General features: G+C 33.4%; 1 protein-coding gene across 3 annotated transcripts in view; it reads right to left on the bottom strand.

Moving 5' to 3' along the window:
• The window catches only part of LOC128673948 (G protein-activated inward rectifier potassium channel 3-like), a 39,596-nt gene that overhangs the window by 12,054 nt on the left and 13,474 nt on the right, over positions 1–14,068 (bottom strand). For all 3 annotated transcript variants that reach the window (XM_053752129.2, XM_053752130.1, XM_053752131.2), the window contains exon 2: positions 11,501–12,015. In XM_053752129.2, the coding sequence (XP_053608104.1) occupies positions 11,501–11,871 (371 nt within the window). In that variant the 5' untranslated portion in view covers positions 11,872–12,015. The remainder of the gene's footprint in view (positions 1–11,500; positions 12,016–14,068) is intronic.

Raw genomic sequence — 14,068 nt, 5'->3', positions numbered from 1 at the left:
AGTCCCTGTGCCAATTTGTTCTCGATGAGAAGATAATTGTTAAAACGAAATACGAAATTAATATCGATTTTCAGACACTTTCGTAGAATTTGTTGCCCAAAAAATTGCTTACAAATGTCTACATCTTCGCCCAGTACCTATACTTGCTAAAAATACTTGCTAAATAAAACGTAGTAATATACTGTCGACTGTACTACCGAGTATAGTGATATCTTATAAAGCTAAATCGTTACATTTTTTTCTAATAGTTGTATAAAATTGAGATTTGATTTGACAGATGAATTCTAGACGTATTATATTACCTATTGACATCTACACTCGACCACACAAAACTAGTATTTCTTTCAGCTACTCAACTAAAAATATTGTGCAAAAAGCAAGATTAAAATAAGATGATCTTGAACTTCTATTTTAGACGATTGCGCTAATGACTGACAATGAAACAAAGTAAAATTACTGACGACCTTAACGCAAGGGTAAAGGTAATGAGGAAAAAGAAAAGTATCGATAGACGGATAACCTTCCGATTCTTATCGGATACTTCTCATTTCATTTACAAGAATGAGATTAATGAAGATCGTGGTGTTTTTCTCTTTCACATTTAGCAAAGTTTGTTAATATGCTTTTATTCATATTTGAATCCCAAAATTTGATCGAAGCTCAGTCTCCGATTTCTCGACTGTCTGGATTATAAAATAATACAATATAAGAAAACATATCGATTGATTGTCAAACCCATCCCAACTATTAACTACTAAGTACCTATTATAAATTAAAAAGTAAGTTTGTTACGTCTTCAAAGAACCTATTATATTCTAATAGAAGTTTTACTACAAAAATGTCATTTTTGCCACAAGTTTTTATTGTCGCGAGATCTTGTGGCATTTATCGCCTGACAAAAAATCCATGTCCGTGCTGTAAACCGTTGAGGAGTTCCCTCGTTGAGAACAGATTCTGGGTGCACCAATAGGTCATACTTATCATAATAATAATGCATTGTCACGGAAACTGAAGCGACGTGGGAAATTTAAACTCTGTAGGACACACTGGAAGTATGAGAAAACTAGCAAAATTTGATTTCAGACTGACAAACATCGTGACAGGGACAAAATAAATGCTTGTAATAAAATAGAAATACGTAAGCGATACAAAATACACAGTGGAAGTGAATGAGGATGAACTTGAATATCATCAGAGAGAACTTTGGCACATGTTTATTGTTCTTAATTGTTTGTATATTATTGTACTGATTGATTCGTATTCTCATTTGATTTTGAACTTCATTGTTGTATTATTTTGGTCCAGATGGTACAAATTGTTTAAACGAGAAAGATGACCTTCAAGGAGGAAGTATTATATTTCAATTGCTCATTGGTCTAAGATGCATCGAATACAAATCTTCCTAGAACACTACTGTATTTTGACCACAAATTTATAAATAAAGTGCTTATTAATCACATAATACTTTGTCTTATACTAATTGCGCCCCGGGGCTTTGCTCCCGGGGGAATTTCGGGATAAAAATCCTATGTGTTATTCCATGTTTTTTTCTACCTGTGTACCAAATTTGTTTACAATCGGTCCTGTAGATAATTTGTGAAGAGGCAACAAACAGACAAACTTACTTTCGCATTTATAATATTAGTCGGGATACAAAATTTGTGAAATACACGTAGGTACATTTTGAAAATATGTGGAAATTTATCTGCTGCGGAATTAATAATAATTATTATAAATATACAGTTAAAGCGGTGGTGGTGTAATGATAAAGACGCCCGCCTGAGGATCGAGAGGTTCCAGGTTCGAGTTCTACTCGCGCCACATAAGTTTCTATACCAATCTGACTCATGTGTAGTAGTTTTCATCTACCACAACTTGCTTCCGGTGAAGGAAAACATCGTGAGGAAACCATGTAATGATCACGACCCTCCGCCATGAGAAATACAACTATGAAGAAGACTCTCCCTCTCACACGCTCTCTCTTACCGTTTTAAAAACGCTAAAAACAATGCCGAAGCTGATATTGAGCAAGTCTTTATGTAATTGACAGAGGACATGTGAGTATCATTCTCTTGATTACATGGTCAACTCCATTACCGATTATATTTTTGTGAGTCCATTATATGGTTGATAGGTTGATAGATTAAGTCCCGTGATATGATATATATTAGTCCAATAGATACAAATAATATTTATTATGGTTATTTCTGAGGTTTAGATAATCAAAATCCCATCGCGTCACTCGATTGGTGCCAAAACTGCTTGGCTTTGGGAGATAAATCTTACCCCTTCTTGTTTCTACATAATATTAAATCTGACGTTTTAATACTATTGCCAACTCTGACAGTGCACTGACGTCATTTTATTATACGGGGTTTGTAGGTCGTAAGTAATTGTTTTACACAATGACGTGTGCACGCATTGCTTTACTAGTGACTAGAACACGCATAAATAGTGCATACGCTATAGAAAGTTTTAAATGACATAAAAGTTGAAACCCCTATGACTTCTACAAAATAATCTAAAAATTCGTAAATTCGAACGTTTGAGCCAATGATGAGTGAGTAATATCAATTTTGGGATGAACTTCGTCCTCAATGAAATAGAATCGAGCGCTGTTGCCAAGTCATTCCATGAGACACGTGCGTCCGAAATAACTTCACTCGCGCGACTCCGGTAACAACCACCTGAAGATTCTGTTTGGGTTTTGTCTTCGCTACTCTTGAATAGATGGCAGCACTGGTGGAAAATCGGGAAATTAAACCAGTTTGTATTTGGCTATGGGATTATTCATGAAGGAATTGAAACTAAAATTAGACATTCAGTACACCAAATTTTCAAAAAAAATCTTCAAATAAATTTTATATGCATTTAGATTTAAATGAAATGTTTCATAAAACACTGTAACAATAGCATATAAATCGCAACCGTCCGTGGTTGTACGTAATTATATTCTGTAAAAGAAATTGCAACACATATTACTCGTGGAATATAATGGGAAAATACCGGTAACACTCAAGATTTATTCCAAGAGGAAATTGAAAACATTTCATTTCACGAGTTATAATAAAGATGTAATGACGCATAAGGAAGGAAAAGACTCGAGGAAAATTGTTACTATGCCCTGTAAACAATGAACGAATGTAACCTTTAAACGACGGTATTAAATGAAAAAAAGTTAATAAAAAACGTGCGACTTTTAGGCGCTTTTCAAAAAATATAATCAAAACATACATTTCTAAGTAGGACTATATAATAGGGGCATGTACATTAAAAATAAAATATAATTATTTAGAGTTTAAATTGCTTTCTTTGCTATCGAGTATGTTATTGTAAATACTGGTATCAGATTTTATTCAGGTCGTCTAAAGGCATCGACGGCGATTACTCAACATCCCTCTCCCTAGGATTTTTTGTGTGGCAAATTATACACGTACGATAGAAAACTTTAAAATCTAATAAAATCACTTTTAGATGCTATGTTGTGAGTGTGTAAATGTATGTTGTGTATGAATTGTGTGTGTGTATGTGAACGGTTAACTCATCCTTGGTGGGCCTCGATATTTGTCGTTGTATATATTTACAGAGACAAAATTACTCGAGACTAGCAAGATATGGATAGACGGTCGTTCGTCTTTATTGATCATTGTAGTCAATGATTTGTTCAACACGGTTATAATAAGAGACAAAACCTTGAGACACGGATTTACGATATCGAGAATAGTTTTACGTATCTTTTTTTCTGAAAAATAATCTGGCTTTATACATTTAAGGCATCTTTAATAAATAAGCTGGAATGCGCAGTTCACATATTGATTATGAACAAGCTTCGAAAAAACTACCTAAACGTATATTTATAACCTAAAAATGACAAAGAATTAATGAAACGGTCCACGGTTAACTTTAAAAATGACATCATCTATTATTGAGAATTAGCAAAAAATAATCAAATGTAAAGTTAAAATCCTTCTTAGAAGCAAATTCCATCTTGAGAGGGTTTAACTTTTGTTGGCTAAAGTCAAATAAAAAAATAAAGGCCTTTATTTTGAAGATGGAATTCTTATAAAATATTCATACTTAGATCTTAATTAACATAACAAAGAATAAATTATTTTAAATGCTCCCACAAAACACGCTAGCGTTTCACGTAAACAGCTACAGTTTCACGTGAATATTCTATGAAAAATTATATTATTTCTGTAAAAACTTAGTAAGTAGTATAGTATTTTATAGGTATCATGTAGACGCCATACTACCTTATGTGACTCGCTTAATGTTGTTTCATTATGTAGGTGTATATTGTACATATAAATAAATATTAACTATTGTTTACTCAAGCACGCCTTGTTTGAATCTATATGTCAATCAAGTTATATAAAAAAATCACAATGAGGATAATTACGAGACAAATTGACAAATTATTTTTAGTTGGTAATTATACGAATCATAGTTAGGATGATTCATAATCGGATGACGTCATTTGTGTTAGAAGTACAGCGATTTATCAAACAAGAATTGAAACCTACTTTACTAGCCCTATTGTTCATAAAAAAGATAAAGCATACTTTAAGCTAAAATGTGTTTTATCGCTTCTTGTTAATACCAAATATAGTAAAGTTACTTATGTCACTACCAACAAAACACACTTTAGAGTATTCTTTGACATTTTTGAATAGCAGGATAAAGCTATGAGTACACTCAACAATAAAGCAAAATACCAAAATTTATTGAAAATTTGTTGTTCTTACAGACACATATAGAGATAGATCCATGTGTTACTGAACTAAAGAACTACTTAGGAAGGATTTTTTAAAGTCATCTGTCGACAATTTACAATTGAAAAAATTAGGCTATTATCATGATGCAGCTTATCGGAAATACTTGTTGTCGATAGCCGAAAGTGCTTTCGTATGTCTGTGTGTTCTCCTCTAGAGGTCGCATTTATCAACCGATTCCCGTGAAATTTAGGGAGCAGGTTCTAAAAACATATAAAAATCGATTGTCGAGCCATTTTTTGCAATTTTTTTAAAATGGCGGAGTTGGCACAAATGGCCTAAGCGCCTTTGGATGGCTCTTACGACTATTTTGTGTTTATAGTGACAAACGAAATAACAAAGGAATTTCATTTTCTATTATGACACACATAGACACAAGTCCAGTCGTTTACAAAGAGATAATGACTGATGTTTATGTTTAATAAATAAATAAATATGAAAATTCATCTCTGAACAGTATACAATCGTATTAACAATCGTTTCGCGATATATTCTGCATCACAGTTCTCGGAAACGTATGTTATCAATATTTCATGAGTCTGACATGAAACTGGTTTTAATAAAGTAAGGTACCTACCACATATTAACAATACTAATAAATTATTTTATTATGCTCTGTTGCCAACCAACAGAAAGGTTATAGATATGGTTGAACTTTCTTTTGTCTAAACAAAAACATTCGAGTAGTATACTTCGTCGCAAAATGGATATAAAATGTAAAGTTATTAGGTACAAAAAGAAAGACTTAAGTATTTTTATTATTCAACTCGAGATAACATGACCATTTATTACTAAAAAAGTTATAACCACTTCTGAGCAGATCCAACAACCCACAATACAAGAGATCCACAGGAATACTTAGATAGCAAAGGAACGATTGTCTTTAAAAATCTTTTACCCAGAAGGCCAAAGACAAAGGGAGATGGAAGGCCACAACCAAAATGAAGTAGTAGGTAGAAATATAAATACCTAGTTTTGAAACAAATAAGCTTACCACGAATGAACAAAACACGTGTCGTCACAAAGAATTTCGTCAATTCCTTTCAAAGAATGTTCTTTATAAAATTTACTCATGCGTGATTTGATGTAGGTACCCATGATACACAAATAAATAAATTCTTTCTTTCTTACTATTTATCTACAGAGCGTACTTGTTTTCATGTCTACGTGATTGTTCTCAAACCTGTTTGTTCAGGTGCTACATAGTCATATAAAGATCGTCATCATTTCGTAACATTAAAAATACGTCACTCATGCAACTGTTACTTTCGACATTTCCCAAAATACAGGCAGGATTTCGATACATCTTATCGTAATTTATTCAAAATACTCATATTGTTATGTAATGTCCGTTTTCAGGATTTACCTTCATTGAATTAAATTTAAAATGAAAGTATGCGAATAAAGTACACAGGTAGTTGCATAATTCTAATGAGGTACTGTAGAGGTATATTGTATATTTACTTTTGAATACTTACATGAATTTAATTCGAATTATCAGGAGTGATTCGATATTTACTCGGGTTGTTTTTTTTTGTAAAGACAACACCCTTTAAATATATTACAAGTGAATTCGCCGTGTTTTGTAAACAATTCATCACAATTTATTATACAAAATGCATTATCATGTCAAGTGTCACCATCATCATATATTATTTAAATAACACTTTTCTTTTTCTAAAAAATAACAATACAAATCTCCCAAATATAATTTGTCTGATATATTTAGTTAATAAATCACTGGATTAGTTGGTGAACTCTTGGTTTTGTCCAAACTCCAAAAATACTGCAGAGGTGCTAAAACTTGTATAGTCTACAGGATAGGTTAATACATCTTGCAATGAGAACAACAACCCATTGTCATACGTCAAAAAATGTTCGTAACGTTTCCACGTTTTATGTATGAGATGTGGTATATGATCCACATACTGAAATAACTCACTGACGGTAAAACTAACTGAGATATACCTACCTAAGGTGGTAACAAAACAGTTACTTCTTTGATGTAGCATGTATGACAGATGTATCTGTTTTTTGAAGACATCCAAAGCTTGATCGAAATTTTCGAAAATCACATTAATTTTTTTATCAATTAGCGCGATTCAAAATGCGTTATTTTCAGGAAACTTCTAATAAGAGTAACGAAGATAATTTTTACAAACTGTTCTATATCAAAACCTGTTTAATAACGTTAAGAATTATTGTAATAATATAAATATCATCTACACGATTATTCTACTTATCTAAATCTTACACCTAGCTGGGTCAATTACATTGAAATATAATAAACACATAACAAGTGCATCAACTACATTCCACTTCCACCTACAATTTTTTTTATAGATATGAAAGGGTACGTTAGTAGCCTATTAACACAATAACGCAAAATTTATCTAACCAAATTCAGTGAAGTTTGGTACAAGGGTAGAATACCTGTACTAGCTCATAGACTATTTTTAATCAAAGAAGCGGAACTCCGAGCTGCGGCTAATTTAATATAAAGTAGGTCCGAATTAATATAAATTTAATTTAAAGTTTTAGTAGATATAATTCACAAATCAGAGGAAGTGGTTGTCCTCGGTGCGTTCTTGGTGCATTCGTGCGGAGAATTTTATGATCGAATTTAAATTAATTGAATGAAGTACTACTTTCTTGTGTAATTTGTTCTTGCAATTCAAGTCTTTTTCTCTGTAAGCGTGTTCTTGATTTCATTCTCGGCTGTGACGTGTTGAAGGGATCCTCTTGAAATAATGATCCCTTTTCTTCCTTATCTTTCCTAATATTTGCTGCTAGCGAATATATGCTGGGCAGTGGGCAGACCAAAGATTCTAAAATTTCATCCAAGGAACAAATATTATAACGATAACATAGGTACTTACTATACGCAATAAATAGAAATACCGGTCACTCACTTGTGATTTATTAACGGAGATATAGAGTATATGTCGGTTAATATATATTAAACTCAATTCATACTTATGAATGTAATTTATCTTCATACTATATTAGCCGCAGTCAGATGTAAATGTGTCGCGTTATCCGTAATGTGCAAAGTTTTTCTTATCAACTTTGATAAGCTCACAGGGCCACGTTAAATAAACAAACACAATAAAGAAATATCGTACTACTTTCAGCGTTATCTGATTGAATATAACTAGATACAACTTGCTAATATTTGTTAACATTTATAATACTGTCTGACTTTAATATGTAACATCTAGTTATTCTTTTTTATTTAACTTGCCCCTTCAACTTCCATTTTGTGAACATACGGTTTTTAAAAGTGGAAGTTATGAAAAGACAGCTGTGTAACGAACATACTTACCTAATAATTATTCTGAATGTTACAGATTTCACATAGATTTAAAAATATATATTAATTCCACTTTTCTGTCTTATAATTCGGTATAGACTGAGTTTTTTAGTCTGTCTGTACAGAATTATAAGAACTTTACTACGGAACCTTCGCTACACAGGACTCACTGTTTTTACAGTTGTGAATAATATATTATTTCGAAGAAACGAGGAGTTCGTGAGCGAGGAAATGGTGACACAGAAAGAACGAGACAAAAGACAATAGATTCTCTGCAGCTGTTGTTCGGATTTCAGACCATGAAATTATGTATGCATTTAGTAAGGTCGGTGATAGAAAACAAGGTAAAATTATTTAAAATTATTGTTAAATTATTATTTATAATTTGACAAGAACCGCTAGCGTGTAAAACGAAGAATTAATTCGAATGATTATTTTCATGTTTGAAAAATCATGTTAAACCAGTCTATTATTTTGTTTCGTGAGACTATCCCTGTTATTAACAAAACAGGTAAGGTAAAGTATTTTTTGTCTTGTTCTGTCAAGTTCAATTATTGTAAAGTGCGATACTTTAGCTTAAAGTATGCTTTATCTTTTTTACGAATGACAGGATACAAAAGTTAACATAGATAATATTTTGAATCATTTTAAAACTTTTGAAATGTTGAGAGTATTTTAAAACTTTTGAAATATTACTTCAACGTAACTAGGCACGCTGAGTTCCTGAAAATCTCCACCATCACACATGACAAGCATTCAAAATTATATTAAATCACTTTCAGTTCTAACGAACCAATAAATGGTTAGGGGCATCGCGAGTGAAATAATTTATGGGCAATGATTTATCGATACATCGATCGATTCTAGACACAGGATGACATTAGCACATCTATTCTCCGTCAAGGCATTGTTGTCGGTCGGTGCGGTCTTTCCTGCAAATTACGATTTGTATTTAAATAACGACGTCCGTTTCCTTCCTGCAGTATTTTGCATATGGCGAGAAAGTTTGCAATACCTGCTGGTCGACCTGCGAGAGGCATCGTGTAAGTTTGCTTTTCACGAGAATATTCTAGTAAATACTTAACTTATAACAACTATTGTAGCTTGTGGTTCCCGTCCTAGAATATGAACAATTCATATCCGTTTATGTCGCATGTGACGTATGTCGATGTCGTACGACTGAGGTATAAGAAAAGATAGCGAAGCTAAGAGGCTACAAAAGTATTCCTATAGATAGAACGTAGAAGTTAGATATGCGACTGGTCGTATAACTATTGGAATCTTCAACGTTTGAAGTTTCATTTTTAACTAGACTCTGTAAAGGCTTCAAAGCGTAATAAAAAATGTATATATCTGAAAAGTGAGAAGTGAGAGAAAGTGATGAGCAGTTAGAAAATATATTCAGCACAATTGGAAATAGTAGCTTTGATAATTAACTCTGTATGTAGTAGAGTTATTAAGCAATTTGTTAAATGTCTCTTACTGAGAATCGTAAAGTTTTACGATGTTTTCAGCAAGCAATATGTGAGATGAGGGCGCTGTAATTAACCCTCAAGGGTTTATAGATTTCTTGAGCTTACTTCCTTTATATCATTACCATTAGTCAATATATGAGACATTTTATCCTCTATATATTTTTGTTCTCTAGGGGATATTTGCGTGTTCCTACTTGTATTCTCGGCTGTGACACCCGCAGCCAAGGGTTTACATAAAAAATGCCTTGCATTTCAAAGAATCGGCTCTGGTTTTATGATCGCCCACCTGTCGTCAATCCTCTTAGGGAATGCTGACGTCGTCTAACAGCTGTCGAGGCTTTATTATCACTTAGACCTACGATATAGTACTATACACTACATAGGTAGTTATGTTAGTTGCAAACTTTCCGATTCTATAATAATGTCAGTTGTAATGAAGGCTACATCTTCAATGCAAATTCATTGAAACCCTATGCGTTTCAAATCACAAAGGTCCCTTGGAAGGCGAGACAGAAGATAATTGCTAGTCTTGGCTATAACTAATGGCGATGAAGCTGTAGCGTAGCTAGATTACTGAAAACCCTAGTGCAAAAAATATCTGGAACCCTAAATAAGCAGGTGGTAATCAAACGATTAATTTAAAAGTAAACTACGTTACGCTACGCTAATACTACTAATAACTAATTCATTCATAGATATTCTGATATTTTCATGAATAACTTTATCAGTCGTCTATCAGTCTACTTTGACATCCTTGGACAGAATAAAAATTGCACAAATGAGACTGGTTTAAAAAAGATCTAAGGCCCCATCGCATATAAGCTAACTTTTGTCATTTGAAATGATGAGTGTGTGGCAAAAAAATGTAGCTGTTTAGAAACAAAGAACGCCCAAACTGATGGGGCATCAGTTTGGGCGCCCCGGGCACGGCACCGTTTAGCCTTCCTGTAGTTACACCACTGGCTAATAGCGATGAAGCCATGTGGGCGCCATTGTTCTTGACCTCTGCATTTTCCAATTGGAATTTTTATGAGAAATCGTCAGACGCGTGACTGAATTCATCATAAGTTTTACTCAATTTGTGTAAATTTTCAGTTAGTCATTAGATTAGGCAATTTACAAAAATGAGCAATCTAGAAAGAGAAGTTTACGCAAATTTGACAAGCGAATCATAAATACCGTTATAAGTCATTTCGTACGATGAAATTCAAATTATTTCGTAAATTAAATGGTAACTATATATGGTATAGACTATAAGCTGGGACTAGAACTATAACTGAACTAGAAATGTTTAAAATTGTTGCGGCCAAAGCCTGGCAACACATGGAAAGGAGGCGCCGCGACGGACTTCTGTCGCTCGCCATCTTATACTAACTTACATCTTGTACGCACCATTTTCCAAAGAATAAATTCTAATCTACAAACTCAGCGCCTTATAAATACAGTTCAGTCACAACCTATATTCAGGCTGCTGCGCTAACAAATGGTCCTTCGAGCCGGATATGGTGCTGACGACAAAAATATTAACTAATGTTATCAATACCTATTATGTAATAATCACAAATTTTTTAGATATTCAGATGTCTTAACGAATAACTTTGTAATCATATACTTTAACATCCTTGGACAGAATATAAATTTCACGCAATATCGTAGTAAATAAGTTTTTTTTACTAAAATGACATTTTTGACACAAGTTTTTCTGCCGTCAGAGAGATTTTATCATTATTGTTGCATACAACACGTGATAAAAAACCATCCTAGGTGCACCATCAGGTCGCTTATAATATATAATAATGCATTTCAACTCAGTAGTACAAATGGAAATAAGTGAAATTTAACTTGTAAAATTTGATTACTGATAGACAGAACGACAGATAGACACCCGTCACAGGTGAACCTAAAGAAAGAATTGTAAACATAAAATAGTTACTCACTTAAGAAGAAGGTTGAGGGCACTATCATTCCTGGTGGTCGGTATATCTTTGACACTGGAGGGTTCGCTGCGGACGCCGCGTAGGGACAGCCGGAGCTGCCGGGGAATCGAGCTGAGCAGGCCATTGCTGCTGTTCCTTCTCTGGTTCAGACTCTTCGAGCGGGTCAACTTCGCTTCCAAATCCGCTCCCGGATGCCCCGACACCTCGTCCCCTAGTCTGGACACCGTCGTGCTCGAAGCATTCGTCTTCACTATAGTAGGAACCACCGGCAACACGTCACCCAACAACTTCTCGAACGGCGACGCAAAGTCCTCCTCTGATATCGTCTCGAAACTCCTCGGGCCCACCGACGACGTGGTCTTGTCTGACATTCTGGACAATTGAAACTAACGGAACGCAGCACTACAGACACCTGGGGCACTTCGTCACTTTGGATTTTTAGTTTCTTGGCAACACTTCACTCTTATCATAATATCCATTTGTAAATCATAATGTTTGGGGTAAAAATGTTGACACTGAAACAAGAGAAATACTGCAATTAGTATCATAGCCGAAGGCGTTAATATATCTAGTTTCTAGTCATGTTAACTTAATTTTTCGTACGACATTTCATGCGCTGAGTGGCGAAAATTGCTATTATTATAGGCTTAATACATTTTCCCTTTAGAGCATAGTAATAAAAAAGAAAGCTGAAGTTACCGAGAATAAAAAACGTCTACCAAGTAAGTAATGACTTTTTAATTTAGACGTAGGTACCTATATAATTTTATGTACTGTAAAAATCATATTGCGAAACGCTTCGTTCGAAAGCAAAATACTTTCGTCCGAGATTTCACCTTATTATTTTGCTGAAATTGTGAAGAATGGAACTAATTTTAAATTCAAATTTGTTAAATAAACAAAAAAAGAAAATCCAACGAAACCATGTGACAACCTAATGTTAGACGAGACTACTGTTGTCTATTACCTATCTATTTCGATTTGATTCGGTTGAATAACTGGCATGCTAGAAAAAAAGATCGTCGTTTATAAATCTGAAATAGCTATTGTTTGAAGAGAAAGGAAGACAAAAACCAGATTTAGAGCTACTGCAAATATTAGATATTATGTTTGTCTATAGCTGCCTTAATAGGCAGCTATAGAATTGTTTGATATTTAAGGCTAATGCCTTAAATATCAAACAAATTAAAGGCATTTCACTTGCATATTTATTATTGGGTTAATTACATATTATTATGGATGAAAATTGCAGCCTCTAGTGCAAGATATTTTAAGGCGTTCTAAACCTAAATATAAATAGTAATAGGCATGTATTGCTTCCTATATAAGGTACTAATCGCTGGTATCTATGCGTTTTCACTTCGAAAACCTAGTATGTGTGGTTATTTCTATTCATGTTAACTATAATTTAATGGTTGTTAATGGCAATACTGATATTCGCAAAAGTAAAAGCTTTTTTACAAATGAAATGTTAGAGTGAAAGTAGACAAATTACCTAATGTACCAACCCAATTGTATAACGGATTTAGAGCAACTATTTTCAAATTGCTTCGCCGTGTATTACTTGTACATGTATGTGTACTTGCCTGTATTTTGCCTATATTTCGTGTAGGTAGAATTGTGATATCACCATTCTATCTGATGACTAATTACACGTACTATGTTTCAACATTAATGCGAGCATATATTCATGAACAAAATGTGAAACGAATGAATTTGGAACGCACTATTCAGCGAGCACTTGAGAACGTTTTAAAAAAAATTGAACATTATTAAAATTATAATAACTATGATTACTATCCATAACGTTGAATGTATTTCCGAAAATTTTAAGATTTCACACACATTAATATTGTTACTAAATTTAAAAAGAAAAAAATACTTGTAGCGACGTACTTAGCCTTGTCTCGGTTTCAAGGGGATTTGAAGATAGATTTTCACAAATTAAGGCTTTAAATTATTTTTCTTCAGGACATTTATATTTAAAAAGGAATTCATAGAAAATAATACAAGGTTGGAATTGACCATCAATCCATAGCTTCTATTAATTTCCTATGAGGTTCTTTGATCGATTTAAATAACAGACATCTCAGCACTAGGATGAGTAAAAAAGTATTTGAATAGTATTCCAACAATGCGAAGAACGGGTTTAACCGGAAGACGAATCAAAATTAGAGTAACTCTATACATCTATCTGCTGGGCAGATATCGGCGCGTTGTATTTTAAACCCGCGCGCTTGCCAAATGTCCCGCACGAATATAGGTCAATGCTCCAGAAAGACCACGGCTTGGACTCTGACTTTGAAATCTTTGTCCTCTGCAATTGTACTCAACGCAATATGACACTTCAGTGTTGTTCGATTCAGAATATGTTACAGAAAGATTGTCTTCAACAGTAAAATTGTCTTTGCATGTTCCGTTCTTTTTTATTTTATATAGTATAATACATAATAAATAGCTAAGATAGTGTTTGTAAATAGACAAAAGGATTTTAAAATGTGTACAGTATATTTTTAACATTTTTTTACTATAAGTTTCAAATGATTTACTTTGTAATTTCTGAGTAAA

The sequence above is a fragment of the Plodia interpunctella genome, chromosome 11, assembly GCF_027563975.2.
Source record: "Plodia interpunctella isolate USDA-ARS_2022_Savannah chromosome 11, ilPloInte3.2, whole genome shotgun sequence".
NCBI lineage: Eukaryota > Metazoa > Arthropoda > Insecta > Lepidoptera > Pyralidae > Plodia > Plodia interpunctella.
The sequence above is the reverse complement of the archived record's forward strand: the minus strand, read 5'-3'. Positions and strand labels throughout refer to the sequence as shown.